At 33.8% G+C, this 21918-nt stretch overlaps 2 protein-coding genes and 1 pseudogene across 3 annotated transcripts; 1 reads left to right on the top strand and 2 right to left on the bottom strand.

The window, feature by feature from the left end:
* The first annotated feature begins 613 nt into the window (after nt 1-613).
* Nucleotides 614-6680, top strand: LOC143589570 (sodium/proton antiporter 1-like; annotated as a pseudogene). The gene is made up of 9 exons (XR_013145305.1): nt 614-847; nt 1714-1842; nt 1919-2095; nt 2748-2854; nt 3017-3137; nt 3250-3311; nt 4171-4472; nt 5171-5465; nt 6301-6680. The product of XR_013145305.1 is annotated as a sodium/proton antiporter 1-like (transcript).
* Nucleotides 6681-6743: 63 nt separating this feature from the next.
* On the bottom strand, nt 6744-13346 carry LOC143589557 (D-3-phosphoglycerate dehydrogenase 3, chloroplastic-like). Its single transcript, XM_077070287.1, has 6 exons — nt 12709-13346; nt 10790-11166; nt 10577-10687; nt 8754-8849; nt 7546-8009; nt 6744-7094 (listed from the first exon to the last, which is right to left on the bottom strand). Exons 1-6 carry the CDS (start codon nt 13235-13237, stop codon nt 6887-6889), a joined length of 1785 nt encoding a protein of 594 aa, XP_076926402.1. The 5' UTR covers nt 13238-13346; the 3' UTR covers nt 6744-6886.
* A 2622-nt stretch (nt 13347-15968) lies between these two features.
* Nucleotides 15969-19400, bottom strand: LOC143589569 (receptor protein kinase-like protein At4g34220). The gene is made up of 2 exons (XM_077070297.1): nt 17950-19400; nt 15969-16763 (listed from the first exon to the last, which is right to left on the bottom strand). The coding sequence occupies exons 1-2, from the start codon at nt 19331-19333 to the stop codon at nt 16126-16128; spliced, it is 2022 nt and encodes a 673-aa protein (XP_076926412.1). The 5' UTR covers nt 19334-19400; the 3' UTR covers nt 15969-16125.
* Between the last annotated feature and the right edge of the window lie 2518 nt (nt 19401-21918).

The following is a 21918-nucleotide window of genomic DNA, read 5'->3' as shown; positions in this document are numbered from 1 at the left end:
TTATATTAGACATGAAATGACATTCAACCATAAGTTAAAGGACCATAAATAACTACTACTTTATCCATTACTCATAATTAGTTATACTTTGAACATGCAAAAGTCACTAAACAAGATCTTTCTGTCCTAAATTATATTCTGTCCACCAGCACCACAGCAGCCTTAATGTCTACCAACCTGCTGCAGCTTCCATTCAAATAGCTCGGGATCGATAACTAAACAAGCTCTTATTTGAGGCTCGGCTCAGAATGAATACTTAAAAATTCAAAAGAGGTAAAACTTACATAAGGCTCGTTAAGACTCGACGGGCTTAAATGAGCTTCAAATACAAGGCTCAAGCTTAGGCTCAATAAATAAATAAGCTTTATTTGAGGCTCAGGCTTGGTTAGAGCTCGAAAAGGCTTGGCTCGTTTCAAACCTTTTAATGATCCGATCTCAAGTAGCTCGTGAGTGGCTCAGCTCATTTACACCCCTAGGTACGGTATCGTATGGTACCGGTATTCAGTAAAAAGTGTCCATTCCTAATGTTTTTTGCTGTGTAATTAATCAATTTAGTTGTAAAAATTATAATGAAATACATGATTAATCCTAGGAGTAGCAAATACTATGTCAGGTTTAATGAAATCCGGCACGTAATTAGCAAAGTCCTAAGATGTTTTAGTTTGGTGATTAGGATTTGACATCATCAGGAGCTTGTGATCCTTTATGTTCAGTGGATGAAACAAGCTCAGAACAATATGAAGCCAATTACCAGCCAAAAACAGATTTCTTGAAAGCTTTGGTGGTATTTGGAGCAGCTGCGACAGGAGCGGTTGCAATTAATCATTCATGGGTGGCTGCAAATCAGGTTGTTACTATTAACCAAGTTTATTATCTGTTAGACTATGTGCACTGGTTTACCTAAAAAATAATAAATAAAATGAAAAAAAAAACAAACTGCCACATCACAGCCACGTAGGCAGGGAGCTCTCGCTCGCTTTTTTTCACTTTTGCGTGGAATGGTTTAACTAGTAAAATAAACAAAAGAAAAAAAATTAAGTGTGTGCATGTGATTGGTAAAAATTTGGTTGACCGCAACTCTTTTGGCCTTGAGCCCGTTAGGCTATGCTTAACGGGGCGATTTTGAGGGGCGAATTGGGCATTTTTGAAGAGAACACCCCCCCCCCCCCCCCAAGTCGATAAATGGGGCGATAGGGGGGGGAGTATTATTTGTTGCCGGCTTGTGTTTTGTTTTTATTATTATTATATTGTGTGTGTGTGATATATATATATATATGTATATATAGGACTACAACACCATTACACCCCTGAAACAAAAAACACACCCTTTGCTGACTGGGCGCCACATGGCACAAAACGTCCCATTTTGTAGCCCCTTCACTACACATAGAGGATCTCATGCTGATATGCCCTTGGAGCGCATTGAAGAAATAGTGTTTAACGCCCCTGCATGGTGATGTGGCAGGGGCGTTACTCCACTACACTTAGTCGTATAGTTATTCTTATTTGATTCATTATTTGTTTTTAAGTTTGTTCGTTAGTCATTATTATGTCTCTAGTTTAAATATTATGATAGTTATTCACGATTTTATCATTATCTTTTTTATTATAATCTTTCTATATATTGTTTTGTTCTTTCATTACAATTCTATGTGTCAAATATTTTGATGAAGATAATGAATTTGACATTAATAAACCGTAATCATGGTACAGGATCTTGCAATGGCATTGTTGTTTGGAATAGGGTACGCCGGCATAGTTTTTGAAGAGTCACTCGCCTTCAATAAAAGTGTAGTAGGATTACTGATGGCGGTTAGCTTGTGGGTTGTTCGGAGCATTGGAGTAAGACGTTAACCTTGTTTTAGTTATTATTTTAGTTAAATTTAACGTTAAGTCTCGGTCTTAATTTCCAATGCAGGCCCCCTCAACTGATATAGCTGTCGCGGAGTTAACGCACGCGTCAGCAGAAGTTAGTGAAATCGTATTTTTCTTGCTTGGTGCAATGACAATAGTGGAGATAGTTGATGCTCATCAAGGGTTTAAGCTTGTGACCAACAATATTACCACTCGCAAACCGCGTACACTCCTTTGGGTGGTTAGTGATTCATTTCAAATTACTTGGCGGTTATGACTCTCGTTCAAATAACATTTTATTATAACGAACCAACGTTCCCTTCTCCTATTGCATTAATATTTTTATGAACTTGTATACACTTTGTTATTTTCTAAAGGTGTATTGGTTTTATTAATCCCAACTATCATCTTTTGGTCGTTGTCAGTCCCAGCGTCCACTGGAAAAACGTATTTGGCCTGAAAACTCACATTTTTCCTGAAAGCTCAACATTTTTGTCCCAAACATCTTTGTAACCTTGGATCGGAACTTTAGGAACCTTTTTCGAGTAAAAGCCCCAATTATTGAGGTTTCCGGAATCCTAGAACCATCGTCGGAATCGGTTGGTGGTGGCAATGTTCAGGTTGAGTTTTATGGCCAAAAAAAATGTGACTTTTCCGGCCAAAAGCGTTTTTCCGGTGACTTGCAAGTAACGGTGTTAGGATTCCGTTAGTCGTGAAATACGTTAAAATATGGGACCGCCAGCAGTCAATTCGTGAGTTGGGACCAACAACGGCCAAAAGATGATAGCTGAGATTAATAAAAACCAATATGTCTTTTCTAAAAGAATATTTGAATTACGTCAATGAATTATATTCTGCTATAATGATTTTTTATAAACTTATGATAATTGCAGATTGGTTTTGTGACTTTTTTCCTAAGCTCGATTCTTGACAACCTTACATCGACAATAGTTATGGTTTCCTTGTTGAGGAAACTCGTACCTCCATCAGAATACAGGAAGTAAGTATAATAGAATTGCACACGATAAAGTTCTTTAGTATTTTTTTATTATTATTATGAATCATTTAATTTATTTTTAATAATATTAACACAATCCAAGCTACATCTGGATAATGGGTAAGCGAGCAACAAGCTGCGATTGAGAATTGTAGAATTTGACAGGTTACTTGGTGCGGTAGTCGTAATAGCAGCAAATGCAGGTGGAGCATGGACTCCTATTGGTGATGTAACCACTACTATGCTTTGGATACATGGCCAAATATCCACATTGCCGACAATGACGGTTTTTCCCTCTTGTTAAACCTGGTTAAATTTTAGTAAAAAATATAAATAGTTGGTTAGTTTGGCGTCGTACACAAACGACTAGTGTTGATGATATATTCTGTTATTAACAGGGCCTATTTGTGCCTAGTGTGACTTCTCTTGCCGTGCCGTTGGCCCTCATGTCCTTCTCAAGGTAACAACTTGTGATGAAAAACAAAACAAAACAAAACAAAACAAAAATAGATCTCTTCAGAACTCTAAAAAGTTTAAGAACTTCTAATAACAATCATTTTATTTATTTATTTAATATACTTAATATTGTCTGACGTTATTTTTTATATTTTTTATATTTTTTTATTACATATATCATCTATGTAATCACAAGTTTAGATATGTGTTATAAACAAATTTCATATGTATAAGTATTGCAAAAATCTCGACTAGTCACCGATTAATCCCCAATTAATCGCTAGTCCCCACTTCACTGATTAATTTTGGGCTAGTCGGCTAATTAATCAGTCAATGGTCAAATCCAGCCAAAATCGACGGTTTCCGAACAAATCTGGCCAAAATCGGCCGTTTCCGGCAAGATTCCGACCAAAATCATCGGTTTCCATCGAGATTCCGACCAAAATCAGCGGTTTCAAAGAGATTCCGGTCAAACTATGTATGTGTATATATAAAACTGAAAATTACATATAAAAATGTGTGTGTGTATAAAACTGAAAATAATACATTAATGTCCGATCCGATGAATCCTGATTAATCGCTAGTCCCCACACCGCCCAACTAGCGACTAGCGATATTTACAACACTGTATATAATCATAAAACTGCGTATAATAAATGACAAAATCACCCTCAAATAATATTAAATGTATAATATTAATAAATAAAATAATAGGTTACAGATTTTTTTGGAAAGAAGGGTGGTTTATATGTGTTAAATATAGATATTAATATTGCATGCAGTTTGCAACAGAAAGTCAACTATGATTGTGTAAAAAGTCAACCACTCAACACATTCATTGACCAATGTTTTTCTTACTTCAGTGAAGTTGATGGCAAAGGACAGAACACAGATGATGTTTTGGCTTCAGAACAAATGGCGCCACGTGGGCAGCTTGTTTTGCAGTGGGAATTGGTGCATTAGTGTTTTTTCCGGTTTTCAAATCCTTAACGGGCCTGCCTCCGTATTTGGGCATGTTATTTGGTCTCGGGGTTCTATGGATCCTAATGGATGCTATCCACTATGGGGAATCAGAAAGACAACGGTTAAAAGTACCGCAGGCTTTGTCTCGTATTGATACTCAAGGAGCTCTTTTCTTCCTTGAGATCCTTTTATCTGTTAGTAGGTATGCGTAAATATCACATTTTTCAATGTTTTTGTTATTTAAAAAAATGTCACTTTTTCGTATGGGTCGATTAACATGTTAATGGTTAGCGTGTACAAGTTAGGCAAGAATATAAAGAATGGCTAAAAAGGAAATGGGTAAAAATCGAGTATTTTTTCTAACGGCTCAGAATAAAAAATAGCTAAAAGGGAAACGGGTCATATGTTTATAACGAATAATAGGTTTTTTTTTTCTAATGGTTAATATTCAGGTGATTTCAGATGGGTCAAACGAAAAACTAGCTAAAACGGGAACGGGCTAATTGTTTAAAATAAAACATTTTTTTTCTAGTGGGTAAAAATTAAAATGTAGCTAAAAACGCGTTTTGTAGTAGGTAAAAATAAAACAATAGTTTAAAAGGAAACAGGTCAAATGTCATCCAAAGTGTATTGTTAATACATGCAACCTACTAAATTGCTTTATTCGAAAAGTTAATATATTGTTTCGAATCTGATCATATATATTTACGTAACCATAACTAACAAAAATAATTTTTAAATAGGTTTAAAATATTCGACAAAAAACGTTTCGGGTCAACCCAACCTCTTTTAAGGAAAGAACTTACAAGATTTTAAATTTTTAACGATAAGGGTAAAATGGGAAAACTAGCATATTATGACATTGTCTTATTTTTAATAAAAATCTTGAAACCGTAATAGCTTGGAGGCAGCAGGGCTTCTCAAAGAACTGGCAAGTTACCTTGATGCCCATATTCAGAGTAGTGAGCTGATTGCAAGCGCGATAGGGGTAGTTTCGGCAATTATAGATAACGTTCCGTTAGTGGCTGCAACCATGGGGATGTATGATCTTGCAACTTATCCCCAAGACTCCCCGTTCTGGCAGCTGATAGCATTTTGTGCTGGCACTGGTGGGTCCATGCTTGTTATTGGATCGGCTGCAGGCGTTGCGTTAATGGGAATGGAGAAAGTAGACTTCTTTTGGTATTTGAGAAAGGTATGTCATTTATTCGGTTTTACTGTTTCGTTGATAGGTGATTAGTATACTGTGTTTCTTTCCAATGATCCATTTACTACTTGGTCAGTTTGATTTCGTGTGTGTTTTAATCTCAAAAGTGACAAAGCAGTTAAATATAAGTTGGTTAAAATGGAAACAGTTCAAATGTAGGTTGTTAAAAGTCGGCTAAAGTCTATTTTAAATGCGCACAATCTACTAAATCATTTATCTAAAGTGTTAGATTGTTATTGTAAGTATATTGTAGCTGATATGATAATAACTGATCTGCAGGACACTCAAATATTCGACTCGGCCAAAACATGTTTGAATATTGTAAAGTGACAAAAACACCTTATAACATTCAATAAGGATTATTCATTTTTTACAAATTTTTTTATCAGCTTATTCTTCGTTAGGAGAGATTTTGGCTGAATTTGGTATAATTGAAGACAAGAAATCTTCGATGACCTATGACTTTATAAAAAATAAAATAAAAATAAATAATAAAAAAAGAAGAAGAAGAAGAAGAAGAAGAAGAAGAAGAAGAAGAGGAAGAGGAAGAGGAAGAAGAAGAGGAAGAGGAAGAAGAAGAAGAAGAAGTTGAATACATCGGTCGCCTTGTATGCATTATCCTAAAATCATAATTAACATACATACATACTATTAACAAAACTTTTTTGTCTTCTAATATTGAACGATGAGCTGTTTGTGGGTCGATTTGACCGACATGACTAGTTTGACTTCTGACAACTCGCTCATCTGACCACCTTTAATAAAACTCGTATACAAGTTTATACTTACATATTTGTATTAACACAACTTTTTTCTGGTTCAGGCAAGCGGTTTTGCTTTTGCTGGTTATGCTGCAGGGATTGCAGCATATATAGCAACTCAGAACCTACACTTCTCTCCTACAACTATAGCCAATCTTCCATTTATCTCGGGTTGGTGAGTGGTTATGATCCAGGTTTAAAACTATGATGGCCGGCTCTAATGACCATTCCAGAATATATTAGGGTGGTGCGGATAAACTATAAAAAAGCCGACCATCTATAGAATCGTCAAGATGTTTATAGAACTTGAGGTTGTTGAGATTTTGCATAAGGCAATTTTGCTCAAAGCATGCAAGGGAGATTATTAAGCTTAAAGATTGGTATGTATGAGCAAAATTGTGTGTTTGTTCCGAAACATTTATTCCTCGTTTCGTATGTAGTCCGCAGGACCGCAGGTGACAATTTTTAACTTATTTACTACAATTTGAATAAGCGGTTTGGGAATAAAATGGACGAAAAATTGTTTAGGATTTAACCGGACTCTAATGTATCAATCGTACCGAAGAATTAAACCAACCCGTTTAACGTGACCATCTTACCCCTCCCTAATTGTCTATTCGTGTTGAAACAACTCAATGCCAGTCAAGGCTATAAAGCAAGAAACACAAACTCCTCAACAGCCGGAATATCACCAATTTTCTTCAATGCCTCTTTGCTCGGTTTCTCATCAACGCCGAGTGTCATAATTGCTTGCTTTCTCCTGGCGGTCCGACCAACGCTCATAAAACTCACATTCACATTCTCTTCACCCAATATGCTTCCAACCGCCCCGATCAATCCCGGCTGGTCAACCTGCCTGCAAAATATTATATTTCCCACCAAACTAACAATCAGTTGCTTGAATCAGAAAAAATGTGCATAAAATTGCTGATATGGCACTAGTTGATGTAATCCAGTCATAACTAAAGCTAAGAGTAAATGCTTAAAATTTAAATGGTCGAATTCAATGCCACGTCATCAAAGTTTATAAGAATCGTCAAAATACTGTCAACTTGGTTACTATAAACAGTAAACAGTAAAAAAAAGTATGTTGATTTCTATTTTATGCCAAATCAAATGTCACAAGCAATATAGGCATTAAATCACTAATGTTTCACTAGTTAGCGTCATGCGAGCGCCGTCACATTAGATGCCACATGCGCAAAAATGTTAATGGAAACAAAACTATTTACAGGTCTGAAAAATGTTTATTTTTTTAAACTCAATAACAAGCCATACCAGCACTTAAAAAAAACGGTTAAATGTACCTGCAAAGTATAATATTTCCTTCCAAACTCACATCAACTCCAAAATCACCAACTTTAGTCAACCGAGGAATCCCGTCTTTAACCCGGCCCTCAACTTTAATCTCTCCCAAGTCAGAAATGGCACTGGCGAATCTAGACTCGACATTAGCAATCTGGACCCGAATGGCCTCGAGTGGCTTCTCAGGGGACCCGTCTAAGATGACCCGTTCTTCACTGATCCTTATTCCTCTTTGTTTGGCTGTGAAATCTGCATTTACTAAGTTCACGAATACACTAGAAATAGGCTCGATTAGACCTTTAGTGATCATAGCACGAAGTAATCTAGTGTCCAGGTCATCAGGAGCTCGGGCTGATGTGTATGTGACTTTTACTGATTTTACACCACTTCCTCCTGCTACTAGTTGTACAGCCAAACGGCCGAGTTTTTCAGCCAGTGTAACATAAGGTTTTAGTTCTGTAAGCACCTGCAGCACACAATAAATGAGCATGTCAGTTATATACATATAATAATACTTGAATTGTTCATTAACAAACTTAAGCCCGAGCTCGATTAGACTCGCACGCCTACACGAGCATAATGGTTATCGAAATATAATAACATACATACCAACATAATATTATTTCTATATGTATAATTATAATATAAAATTTAAATAATTAATATTATATAAATAGATTCTTAACAGTTTTTTTTTACAATTATATACAATTATCATATAAATATATATACAGAATTTGGATCAAATAGGAACCCAAATGAATTTAAAAAATTTTATTTTGGATTAAGTAAGTCGGCAAATTCACAAAGTTTACAAATAATATATCTTAGTTTAAGTGTTGTATATGTTTTCCAAAACGTTTTCCATTAAAGAATGTTGGCAAATTTCGCTGAAATTCTTCAATAGAAATGTTTCGAAACTTTATGAAACATTTCAACGAAGATATACTTACTATACACTTTATACATATGTTAACCTACATGGTTTGAATTCAGGTTGCACGTCAAATTTAAGAAATTATAACATTAACTGCATCCGTTAAACGTCATAAAAAACGCCTAAGTGAAATAGTGGCATTTTGCCCTTTGAACTATGTGTTCTCTTGACTCTTAACTCTCTCAAATATACCAGTTTTCAGGAGATAATAAAGCCCGTGTACCAATGATAAATTTGTAAAAAGAAATTATTATATTAAGATTTGAGTGGTACCTCAGAAGGAACCATGGGAGCATTTACTGCAGTAGCAGCGAGCTCGCCTCTTAATGCTCCAACTACAGCTTCAGCAATTTCAATAGCCACTCCTTCCTGCACAAAGCTTGAATCTTAGAGCTAATCATTAGAAATCCAACGGGTGCAAATCCATTATATGCGAGAAAACAGGAGGATTGGGCCGACCCACAAAAAAAAACAAAAACAAGAAAAGAAATTTAAATACTTAACGTGTTACATGTGATCACAAACCGAACGTTTGTGAATCATTCGGCGGGAAGTTCGTTTATGTTCGTTTATTTAATAAATGAACGAGCATAAACAAAAAAAATTCTGTTCGTTTAATTAAACGAACAAACAAAACGAACACATGTTTCGTTCATGTTTGTTTATTTATGTTCATTTATGTTTGTTTATGTATTAATAGAATATAATTAAATACTATCTGACTGAGCCATCTACTTAAAGGTTTTATATTTGTTCTTTTGTGTTTATTTAAGTGTGTTCATTTATGTTCGTTTATGATTGTTTGTGTTCATTTACATTTGTTCATATATGTTAATTTATGATTGTTTGTGCTCATTTACATTCGTTCATATATGTTTAGTGGCGGATGTATAGTATAGTTAGGGGTAGCCTCCGCTACCCCTCAACTTTTCGTCGAGAGTGTAAATTACATTCATTTTAGGTCGGTTTTCGTATTTCGTTATCCCTGAAAAAATATTATGTTACCCCTATTTGTTTAAAGCTCCACCAATTTACAAGTGCAAATCAAATAAAGCCCAAACAAAGTTTATAGCCCAAAGTAAATAAAATCATTTATCTTTTTTTTTCTTTTGTTTGAACGAGAAACATCAGACAGAAACATGCTCAAACAAAAATAGGCTCAATAGAGTTATCACTTTTTAAAAGTTCAAATCAAATAAAGCCTAAACAAAGCTTATAGCCCAAAGCAAATAAAAACCATTAACCTTTTTTTTCTTTTGTTTGAAAGAGAAACATCAAACGGAAACAGGCTCAACAAAATCATCATTTTGATGTTGAAGTTTTTAATACGGTTTTGAATATGCAAATTCAAGAACTTGGAAATAGATTCAATGAGGTCTCAACTAGTTTGTTGTCCGGTTTAAATCTATGAGATTCGTTTTTCAAGTTTGACATATCTAAGATAGTGACATTTTCGAAGGTGTATCCGAATGATTTTAGTAATGAAGAAAGATGATGTATTATAGGTGGTCATACGACCTTTTATCACATTCTAAAGGAAGATGATAAATTTGGAAGATTGGGTGGAATGTGTGACATTGATCATGTAATGGTGGAAACCGGAAAGCACGCCACTTTTCCTTTGGTTTATCGAATATTGAAGCTAGCGATGGTTTTACCAATTGCAACCACAACTAATCCGGGTTTGTGCGAGTAAATGGGTAATGAATATTTAAACAATGCTTTAGTTTGTGTGTTCGAAGGAGAAACGTTTGATAAAATGAAAGAAGAGGGTGTAATGGCTCAATTTCAAACATTCAAAAACCAAGGAGAAATTTGCACCCACTGTATATGTTCATTTATGTTCGCGAACTGTTAGTTTATATTTTAAACAAACGAACATAAACGAACGCAAACAATTAACACAAACATGTTAATTGTTTAAATAAACAAACATGAAAACTATATATATGTTTGATTAAGTGTTCGTGCTCGTTTGGTTCGTTTACAGCCCTAGATTACTGCTTACAAAACTAAATGGTTACAAACAAATAGATTTTTTAAGTAGCGATAGATAAGGTTCTATGCCTTAAATCCAAAGAAGTTTATTCACAAACCTGAGCTTCTGTAGTGCTAGCACCAAGATGAGGAGTAACGGTGACATTTTCATGATTAACCAACTTGCTATCCTTCGGTGGTGGTTCTACAGTGAAAACATCAAGTGCAGCCTGCAAGTACACCACAGTTTAGTATAACTTTTGAAACCACCCTAACCCGTTTATTTCATTTCATGTCAATAACTACCGCCCCTGTCACATATACACAAGTACCTGTGCTACAATGCCAGCATCTAATGCTCTAACCAAAGCATCTTCATCTATCACTCCACCACGAGCAACGTTTATTATTCTAACACCTTTTTTCATCTTTGCAAAGTTTTCATCATTCAGAATCTTTGATGTAGCAGGGGTGAGAGGCATATGAAGTGTGATGAAATCAGCGGTTGCAATAGCTTCATCAAAACTTACTAAATCCACACCAATTGCATGGGCACGATCTGCTGGAGCATAAGGATCGTGTGCGATTATATTCATACCTAGCCCCTTTGCACGCCTGGCAACTTCGGTACCAACTTTCCCAAACCCCATCACTGCAAGAGTCTTACCAACAAGTGAGACGCCCACATATTTGTTCCTCTGCCATTTTCCTATAGTGGTTTCATTGCCATGAATTCATATAATTAGTTACTAAAGAAAAAACAATAAAAAAGATAGCAAGGAAAAGTGATGATAAAGAAAGATATGGTTTGTTTGCTTAAGATATTAATAAAACTTGCACATTTGTCCTAATTAGTCCTAAACACAGATGAGAATTAACAACTTTTCCGACAAGAATAATAAGCACTGGATATTGCTTATCAAACACATAAGAATCATGAGCAACAATGTTTTACAGAAACCAGATTTGAATAGGCAATATACCTAATTTGGTACATTATGCATATTAGCTAGCAGAAAGCAATACTTCAAGTCTTCAATAAGTTCTGCTTAAATATAATCAACTAACAGAAAACTCAACATGCATAATTTAACGAACTTCACACTTTTATAGCACAAAAACCACAGGACAACCGATAAGAAATGCTCAGACTAGTTAGAATTAGGGCAAAATAAAGGAATAACTAGTCTGCATACAAATTTACAAGCTACTCCTAGTAGGTGAAACAGGAATGATAATTACATTTCATCTAATTTCAAACTTAATTTCACATCTTATCGGTCACTAAACAGCATAATCATAACTACTTTGCGTACAATTTTACAAGCTATTGTGAAACAGGAATGTTCACGTTTCATCTGATTTTGAACTGAATATCAACATCTTAATGGTTACTAAACAGCATATTCATAACTAGTCTGCATACAAATTTACAACCTATTATGAAATAGGAATATTAATCACATTTCATCTAATTTTGAACTGAATTTTACACCTTATCGATTACTAAACAGCATAATCATAAGTTGTTTGCATACAATTTTACAAGCCATTGTGAAACAGACAAACAGGAATGTTTATCACATTTCATCTAATTTCGAACAGAATTCAACCTCAAAACTGTTTACTAAAAAGCATGATCCTATTCAATCCGTTTGAAAACAAGATAACCTAAATCACTTACGGATCAGAACTTATGCGCCGCGCCTATCATCTAATAAGAGTACTAATGTTGTATACTAACCTAAAATGTCTTCAAGCAACATAAACAGTTTATCACCTAATTCAACAACCGTTAAATTATTACAAGTGTATATGATGAACCAAATTACTGAGAAATCAGAACTCATGTCTATCATCTAATAACAGTACTACACTAACCTAAAAATCTTCCAGCAATATAAACAGTTTATCACCTAATTATACAACCGTTAAATTATTACAAGTGTATATCTGCAAATTTACAAGCTATTCATAATATGTGAAACAAATCACATTTCATCTAATTTTAAACAGAATTCAAATTTACTAGCTATACATAGTGTGTGAAACAGGAATATTAATCATATTTCATCTAAATTTAAACAGAATTTCACATCTCACCGGTTAATCGCATAATCACATTCAATCCATTTTAAACTAAGATAAACTAAATCGCTTACGAATCAAAGCTTATATGTCTATTATCTAATCTAATAACAGCAATATCCTAACTAATTAACAACAGTTAAACTAATTATAAACTACAAACCAGCTTTAATCGAGGCATCCGCCTGCGCAACATTCCTCGCCATAGCCGTAAGCAGCGCAATCCCATGCTCCGCAGCCGCAACCGTATTCGCAGTCGGCGCATTCACCACCAGACATCCATGCTCGGTCGCCGCAGCCAAATCCACATTATCAATCCCCACTCCAGCTCGTCCAACGACCTTCAGCCGTCCACCGGACGACTCGAACACCTCTCGGCTCACCTTCGTTCCACTCCGTACAATCAACGCGTCACATAACGATATCTTCGTGCACAGCTCTTCGGTACTCAGCTCGTACGAGCAGTCAACGTTAGCGAACTGTTTTAACACGTCGAGGCCTGAGTCGCCTAGCTTCTCGGTTACGAGGATTGTAGGCTTTGCGGTTGGTGAGATCGGGACGGCGAGGATGGGAGGCACGCGCCGGCGGTGGTGGCGCGTGAGGGAAATGTGTAGTGGAAATGACGGTAGGATGGATTTGGTGAGTGGTGGTGATGAGAGGATGAGTGATGAAGATGAAGATGTAACCGCCATTGTTATTGTTGCTTTGCTTGATTATCGATAATATGATATGATATGATACGATAACAGAATTGAAAGAATGAAAGAGTGAAATGATATTCTGTTAGGGTTGTTACAGAAGGACACAAGTCATTAATAATAATTATTATTAAATTTCAAATTAATATATTTAATACGGGTAGAATAAAAAAGATTTCTTGCTTATAATAATAATAATAATAATTGAGAATCCATGATGATTCAACTTGGTTTGATATGGTCTACAAATATTTAACTATGTGTTCGTGTGTGTTGAGATGGAAGAGCAAACTCAATAAAATACGAAATGATAATTACTGAATAGATTACATAGGGCATATATGGGAAGGGTGGCTCATTTGCTACACATTTGTTACGGCATTCGTTAAACATTCCTTAACGAATGGCCCTTATATGTTAACTCTCATTCGTTTAACATCCTTAACGAATGATACTACAATAACTATTTTCGTTCGTTATGCATGACGTCATAGCGAACGAGCAATACATAATTACAAAACTACCCCTATGTATAAGATCCGTTACATATACTATTAACAAAGAACGATAATACTTCAAATGTATCAATAATAATAATAATTAATAAAATAATTCAGTTGGTGACTTTTCAATAGGGATGTACTTATATTTGTATCTGAACCTACCGATTCGTCATATTTATTGATTTTGGAAACAATTATTGTTGGGTACATGTATGGGTATTACGGGTACTCGGTACCCGCTTATAATATGTAGGGGCCTTTATTGGATTTTCAACACTCATGACTTGACGTAATTGTGTTTTTTTATCATCATGTGGTTTAAGGTTTCAAGCAGGCTTTTCAAATCCTAATTGCCTTGTATATATCTTCTCATCGATCAATAGAAAATTTTCATCCCTAGTTCCAGCCTATTTTATAAGCCGTCAGTTCCAATCAAACCCTACTTTTAGTCGCTTTGGTTTCGCTATTATGGTTGTGGTATTATGGTTTTGGTATTATAGATAATTGATTGTCGGTATCGTACATGTACCAATACTAAGTTTAGTGAAGATTTTTTTTTTTTACAAAACAGAAAAGAACAAAGTGGTACTAAGCGATTACCATAATACTTGGTACATGTACCCAGATTTACTAATTTTTAGTACTGATACTTTCGGGTACAAATACAGGTACGATATCAATTGCATCTCTTCTTTACAGTGGAGACGCATGTTTAATTCTCATTTGGGTCATTTTTATAGGCATCTTGGTGAGGGACGAATCATGACTTTAATCCCGGATTCAAACCGAATAATGGACAAAGGTTTACGAATTCCATCTCATTTGGCAAAGCTCCTAACGAATTGGAATTCCAGGGGCGCTAGCACGGTCCAAAAGGCGACGCCCATGGATGGGGTCAAACTTATATCCTATGTCAAAATAATGAAATTTTAATGAATTTAAAGTGAAACAAATAATGGATGACTGCAATTTGATAATTTCCAACCCAAATCTCGCTTATACAGTTCGGTCGTCATTCGGTTCAAATTTTAATTTGTTCAATTTTCACTCTTAAAGATCACGTACAAAATTCTTGATCTTCCTAGAGTTTTATCCAATTGATATATTTTTTAAAAAACTACCAAATAATTTCAATCTGAAAGTGATACGATTTCAGGTCATCCGAGTTATAATCCAAAATTCCTTAAAACAGTTAAGTTCATTTAATTCTTTTTAACTTTTGAATGTATCAATTTTCTATTATTTCTAATGTTTCTGACAAGTTATGAATTCACATGTTACGCTCGTAGGTTGAAAGAAACTTTTATAACTTTTATTAATCTATAATAATAATATATATAAACGAAGACATAAAAATCCTATGTGTCGTGATGTGGTCGCTCCCTCTTTTTTTGGAGTTATCAGATTTGCTTGATTTTTAAATGGAGGCTTCTCATGCATTTGACCCGATTTCATGGGTATGGTCTTACCAAACCCAGATATTCCTTAAACGGGTTATAAGATCTCATTAAATTAAAAATTATTCTCACCAAATTATTGATGTAAAAATCCTATAAAATAGGATATAATAAAAATTAATATATGATTTATTTTATAAAAGATATATATTTTTTTTAAACTAAAAAACCAATTTGATAGTAAAAAAATAAACAGGTCTTGGGTCTCATCAAACCATACATATATTATTAACTTTCATAAATATTATTATAATTAAAAAAACAATTTTATAGTAAAAAATATAAACGGGTCTTGGGTCTCATCAAAACCATATAGCTTTTAAACCGGGTTATAACATCTCATTTATTTGTAAAACAATTTATTATCAAACCATAAGTATATTATTAGCTTTCATACAATAAAAAAATATAAATTCAAAAAATAAATAAATATTAGAACAAACAATATAAGACAACTATTAAGTATATAAAAGAAAAAGGCCTTATATAAAAATCATTTTATGTAGCTTTCATTTAACACTCCTAATATATTAATGGTTTTTGTGTAAAAAGATAGGCCCAACAATCTTGACCCATAGTATGGGACTTGGTCTATGGGTCACATTATAAATTGGTATATATTGTTTATGAGTAATCTTATATATAGAAGATGAGCTCTATAAATTAAATATAGTTTTTATCAAATCAGTTAATCTTTTTAGTGAAATAATTGATCATTAAATTAACAAACACCCTCCTAATATTACAACTCAACAAATAAGAACTACATTGTCACTAGTGAATTAAACGGTCAAACCCAAACTACTTTTAGGTCATCTATCACACATGATCATACTTCAACATCTACAACATCATAAGATCAAAAGACACAAAATGGTGACCTTGACATATCATCCATTCGAATATTAATTTGTCGTCTTGATCATGACGGGTATGGGATCTTTTCAAGCTCTTGCAACGCCTCTTTCATTGAAGGTCGCTTGTGTGGGACCAATGATGCACAACTAAACCCTAATTTAAAGCACACCAATAGAGAATCTTCTCTTCCATGCACGTCCAAGGTAGTTATAAGCTGGTCGGTTATCCTTAGAATCTTGGTCTCCATGTCATCAACCATCGAGTCCATGTTCCATAAAGCTAACTCTTTATCCGATAAAACCTTATCAGAAAAAATCTCGAGTAAAATAATCCCAAATGAGTAAACATCCCACTTAGGGTTAGATTTCAAGGCTTTCATCGACTCGGGTGCTTGATAATGATTATGATAATGATAATGACCGTGACTAATTATTGTTTCACCGTGAGATGAGCTTGATCTCTTGCTATCGAAGTTTAAAGTTGATTTGTCGAATGCATAACTCGTTTTGCCTGACATTAACCACTGTAGTCCAAAATCACTTATCACAGGTTCCATTCCGGGTGTTAAAAGGATGTTGTTAGGCTTGATGTTGCCATGGACGTGTTTCTTTTCGTGAATGTAAGATAGCCCCTTTGCGATCCCTTTTGCTATCTTGAGCCGCAAATCGAATGATAAGTAACATGAAGACGGTCCAACTTTTTCTGAAATTGATAAAAATACATTACAAGAGTGATTTAACATTAAAACACATTCATACACAATTTAACTTTTACATATATTGATGGTCTAGTAACTTAATAAAACAAAATAAGGCTTATAATTTAGTAGTTATTTTTATTTTTTAATTGTATTGAGTAGTGGGCATGGGGGTCCTTGTGGGTAGTAGTAAGCTTCAAAAATGTTTTGGCTTATTATACGTTTTTTAATGTATGGAGATAAGGTAAACCCTATCAACTTAGTACCACACACGAGAGGTGGAAACTAGAAAGGAACAATTTTTTGTTATTGTTTTATATGGATAAAAGAATACAATACATACTTTCTCAAAATATGCTCATAATGGTATTATTATTTAAAATACTATATTTTTAACACGCTAATTTCTTTTAATATTTGTCGTATGTTCTAGTCAATAAATTATTTAATAAAATAAAAAAAACAATTATGTGTTAATATGATTCATATTAATCATATTGTTTTTAATTCATAAAACTGATATTTCTATTCTAATGATTTAAAACATAAATATAACTTTATTATGTGTTATATTCTTTTAATTATCCATCAAACAACATTACATTTTCAGGTTTATTAATAAGTAAGAACTAAGAAGTGACATATATAACTAATTAGACAAAAGATCCAATACAATAATACCTTAACGTATAATAGCTACGCGAATTCCTTTTTTCACGAATCGATTCATAAAATCACATCCCAACATCTCGGAATCATCAATACATACCCAAGTAATCATCGATTCACCGAAAAAAAAACATATTTGGATCGTTAATTGATCAATTTTTTACTTTTTTCACTAAACCCGTTTTTTAGTGTTTTATGAGCGTTTTAGGGTTTGGCTGAGCGTTTTAGGTTTCCGGCTGAGCGTTTTAGTATTTTTGTCTTTGAGCGTCTCGTGTGCCTATCGTACGTTAACGCATTATTGTACAGTATCTCGACCCTAACTAATTAATTCTTTTATGTTATTTTTTTACCACACTTTATTACTACTACTATTATTAGCATAAATATATAACTAATTAATACATTTATGTTATTCTTTACCATACTTTTATTATTAATATTATTAATATTATTATTATTATTATTATAACCAAAAATGATAATTGGTAACATGCATAGATAATAACTGAGAAAACAGCGTACCATAAGCAACTCCGGCCAAGCTTCCACCGGAGACATAATCATATATCACAAGCTTCTCTTCTTCACCCCAATAAAACCCTTTAATCTTCACCAAATTTCGGTGCCGGAGTTTACTCAAACCTCTAACAATCTTCTCAAACTCCTTCATTCTCTCAACTCCACAATCCGCAAGCCTCCGAACCGCCAATGCCATGTCTCCGGCCACCACTATTTTGTACACTATACTCCCACCACTCGAGCCGAGTATATAAGCGGACGACTTCAACAATGTGTCCATGTCCATTTTCGTTTCTCCGTCCACCATAACCAAACTGGTTTTGTTGGCATTAATGTCCACGGACTCTGAGTCCGTTGCTATTTCAGATGCTTCTGTTCCAGGAATTTTGATACAGAAGCATGCTGTTACTGGACTTGTTGATGCTTCTGTTTCAGCTGCACCCCTGAAACAGAGGCATGCTGGTTCTGGTGCTTCTATTTCAGTTGCACCTCTGAAACAGAAGCAGGAAGCTCTAGACTCATCATTGAGTCTAGAGCTTCCAACGAATTCTTTCGTCGTTTTCTTCTTCCTGAACTGGTATGCATGGAAGAAGATAACGGCGAGGACCACCACAGCAGCTGCATCTCCTACAACAATGGCTACTATTTTCCATGAATTAACTTTCGGGACACCGCGAATATTATTATTATTATTATCACTCGACTCTCCAACGCTTTTAGGAATCGCTGCGACCGCCGCACCGGCGGGATAGCCTAAAGTTACATTAGGTGGCAATGAATGTGATGAAGGAACAATGCATGTTTTTAATAATGGTTTCCCACATAAATCCAGGTTTCCCGCGAAACACTCAGGTTTCTGATTGGATAACGTTCGCGGGATTTCTCCCGTGAAGTTATTAAACGAGAGGTCAACCACAGCTGTTTCCGGGATTTGCTGTGCAAATCCCGGAAACACAGACCCTGATATTTTATTATGGGAAAGGTTCAAGTACTTCAAATTCGCCCCATTAAATACAAAAGGAAGAGTTCCGTTTAACAAATTATTCGAAAGGTCAAGAACACGAATGTGTCGAAGACAGGCTAGCCCGATAGGGATTGGACCCGAAAGTTGGGAATTTGGAAGTGATAAGCCGGTAACCGGACCGGTTTTGGGGGTACAAGTGACACCAAACCATGAACATGGAGTGAGGTCAGATTGGTTCCAATTTTGAAGGAGTGAAGATTGGTTAGAAAGAAGTGAGTGTTTGATAGATAGGAGTGTGAGTCCATCAAGATTGAGGGCAAAAATTGAAGAAAATAAGAGATGGATAGTGAAGAAGAAGAAGAGTGAGTGAAGAATGGAAGATGTTGTTATCATGATGATATGATTGCTTGGAGCCACAAGCATTAAGTTTATATATAGGAAATAAAAAAATGTTGCATGTGAGTTTTTTATGGAGTTTGCTATAAAGGTTGTATTAATAGGGTAGCATGGAACTATGGCTATCAAGAAATTGAAGTAAAAGTAATTTTTGTTATTTAAAAATGTACTCCAATGTAAAAAAAAGAAGCATATGTAAAATGATTCTTGTTTTCATAGGTGAAAAATAGGAGAAGATGGTAAGTCTAGAATGGAAAGAATGATGTCATTTTTGTTTTGAATAATCTTGTATCTATGTGTGCTAAAGAGATGTGATGTTGCATTGGTGTATTTAGGGGTGTGCATGGGTTGGTTTGGGACGGTTTTAGGCTAAACCCATAACCATAACCAACATGTCGGCTAATAGATAACCATAACCGATCCGTTATTGCGGTTTCGGTTTTGAAGGTTATAGTAAGTCGGTTATGGGTCGGTTAACCGTGATCAAATCAATGCAATTGAGCCTAAAACTTTGGTACTAATTAATATTACCCAAAAAAATTAAAAAATAACATGACATAATTCAACAAAATATAGAATCCATAATATTAATAATATATATTCAAACAAATAATAACTTGATTACTTTTAAATAAAATTAAATCATATAATTAAAAAATGAGAGCATTATTAGACCTTTAATTTTTTCCAAATTATCAACATCATCTTCTAATCACACTCCATAAAGTTAAGAATCTATAAATTGGGCGGTTCGGTTATGGCGTGCTTGAAATTATCTTTAACCAAAACCGACCGTATTTGGCGGTTTTCAAAAATTCATTAAACCGACCCACCGGTTATGTCGGTTATCAGTTAAAATCGGTTCGGTTATATCGGCTATGGTAGTTAATTTGCACACCCCTAGGTGTATTTATATTGTGAGGACCAGTTAGTTGCTAGTTTTTATTATGTAATGATATAATTTGGCCTTTTATAAAAAGGTATATATAAAGAATAAATTAAAGAATGATTAGAAAAACCGTATAATTGAATTGTAATCAAAATAGCCGACTGAGAATCGGTTAGTTCAACTTTTTTTATGACTAATTTTTATAGTTTAGTTAAGGTTTATAAGTGTCTAAATAACTGAATGAGCCCGGCCGATATTAAAAACATTTTATTTTACTTTTAAAACTCCTGTGAAAAGTTAAAACCTTAAAAAGTGTAACACACAAAATGTTGTTTGAAAGTGAGTACTTTTCCAAATGTTAACAAAAACTATCTTAATGTAGTTTCAAAAAATTATAATTTAATATTTATCTTGTCTTTTACCAGTTAAATGTATTTTAAGCATCTGTTAACAATGAATAGTTCAATTCATTCATATTTTAATATTTAATTTTGACCCGTTAAATTTATTTTTTATATTTTATTTCAAGAAATGTGTTGTCAACTAACATCAAAAAGTTCCTTGGAGTAAAAGCCATAAAAAAGTAAATTCAAATATTTTTGTTGGGCTGCTTTTGGTTGTTTGTGAGGTAAGAACTGGACTACAACATTCCCTTTTCAAATGTTCTTTTTTATATTGGCTTCACTTAAATATTAAAGTAGTAATTAATCATTGTAAAAAATATAAACATATATTCTTTATTACATAGTTTTATAATTACTTGATCTTTTAAGTTAAAATGAAAATAAATTGAGAGTAACTAATTATATTATTTTAAATACTAATAAAATTATGTCACATGTTTATTAAGAATAACGGTATGTAATTTTTAAGTAACTAATCAAGCTAATACTCGTTATCTATCTGATGACTTGTTAAAAGCTTGAATCAGTTCGAGCTTAAACTAGTTATCTATTTGAGGACTTACTAAAAGCTTGAATCAATTTGAGCTCAAACGAGTCCGAGCCTAAATTAAAACTCACTTGATAATTAAGGTTGTTTGAACACGTAAAATTAAATGAGTCTGTTATTTATATAAATATAGTATTTTTTTTATTTAATAAAATAAATATATAACTACATAATAAACATTATTATAAAATTATAATAAAAACAACTAATTAATATATGTCATGCTATAGATAAGCAAAATAATTAATACGCACTAAATGAGCCAAACCTGTATTTTAAAAGTTACATAGAGCTTGAGCTTAAACATAGAGTGTGGTTCGTTATTGACATCCCAATGACTATCGATACATCTTAAAAACATTTTTACGATTTTCAATTGCTTTTACAGTTTACTAATATACAAAGTCATATAGCCTCTTGATCGTTTAAACCGTTATTTTATCATTTAAGTTAAATCAGTTAAAATTCAAATTTAAAAGATGGATAAATTAAATTAAGTAATCTCTGTTTTGTCTTATTATTAAGCTACAGTACATGTCTCACATGCTTTGGACCTAAAGGATGCCACACTGTAATTTATAAGGTGAGTAAATTTATAGATAAATATTATAATGGTTTACAAAGGAAAATGTAATACAACATTCAAAGGGGTGGTTTAAATTTACAACTTATTAATGTACTTTGATTTAATAATAGTTGTTTTGAAAGAATATGAGATTCTTTTTTTGAATATAGACAATAATAAACTATTTTAAAAGTGTTTTATAGTTGC

The sequence above is a fragment of the Bidens hawaiensis genome, unplaced genomic scaffold, assembly GCF_021521415.1.
Source record: "Bidens hawaiensis isolate Kalapana, Puna unplaced genomic scaffold, B.hawaiensis_p1.1 tig00037618_1, whole genome shotgun sequence".
NCBI lineage: Eukaryota > Viridiplantae > Streptophyta > Magnoliopsida > Asterales > Asteraceae > Bidens > Bidens hawaiensis.
Note: the sequence above shows the minus strand (reverse complement) of the source record. Positions and strands in the feature narration are given on the sequence as shown.

Coding starts and splice junctions, on each gene's coding strand:
- LOC143589557 (XM_077070287.1), bottom strand. CDS start 13,237: ATGGCGGTTACATCTTCATCTTCATCACTCATCCTCTCATCACCACCA. Junction 8,010..8,753: donor CTCCCATGGTTCCTTCTGAG/GTACCACTCAAA, acceptor TGTGTGCTGCAG/GTGCTTACAGAACTAAAACC. Junction 7,095..7,545: donor GGAAATATTATACTTTGCAG/GTACATTTAACC, acceptor AATATTTTGCAG/GCAGGTTGACCAGCCGGGAT.
- LOC143589569 (XM_077070297.1), bottom strand. CDS start 19,333: ATGCTTGTGGCTCCAAGCAATCATATCATCATGATAACAACATCTTCC. Junction 16,764..17,949: donor CTTGGCCGGAGTTGCTTATG/GTACGCTGTTTT, acceptor TATCAATTTCAG/AAAAAGTTGGACCGTCTTCA.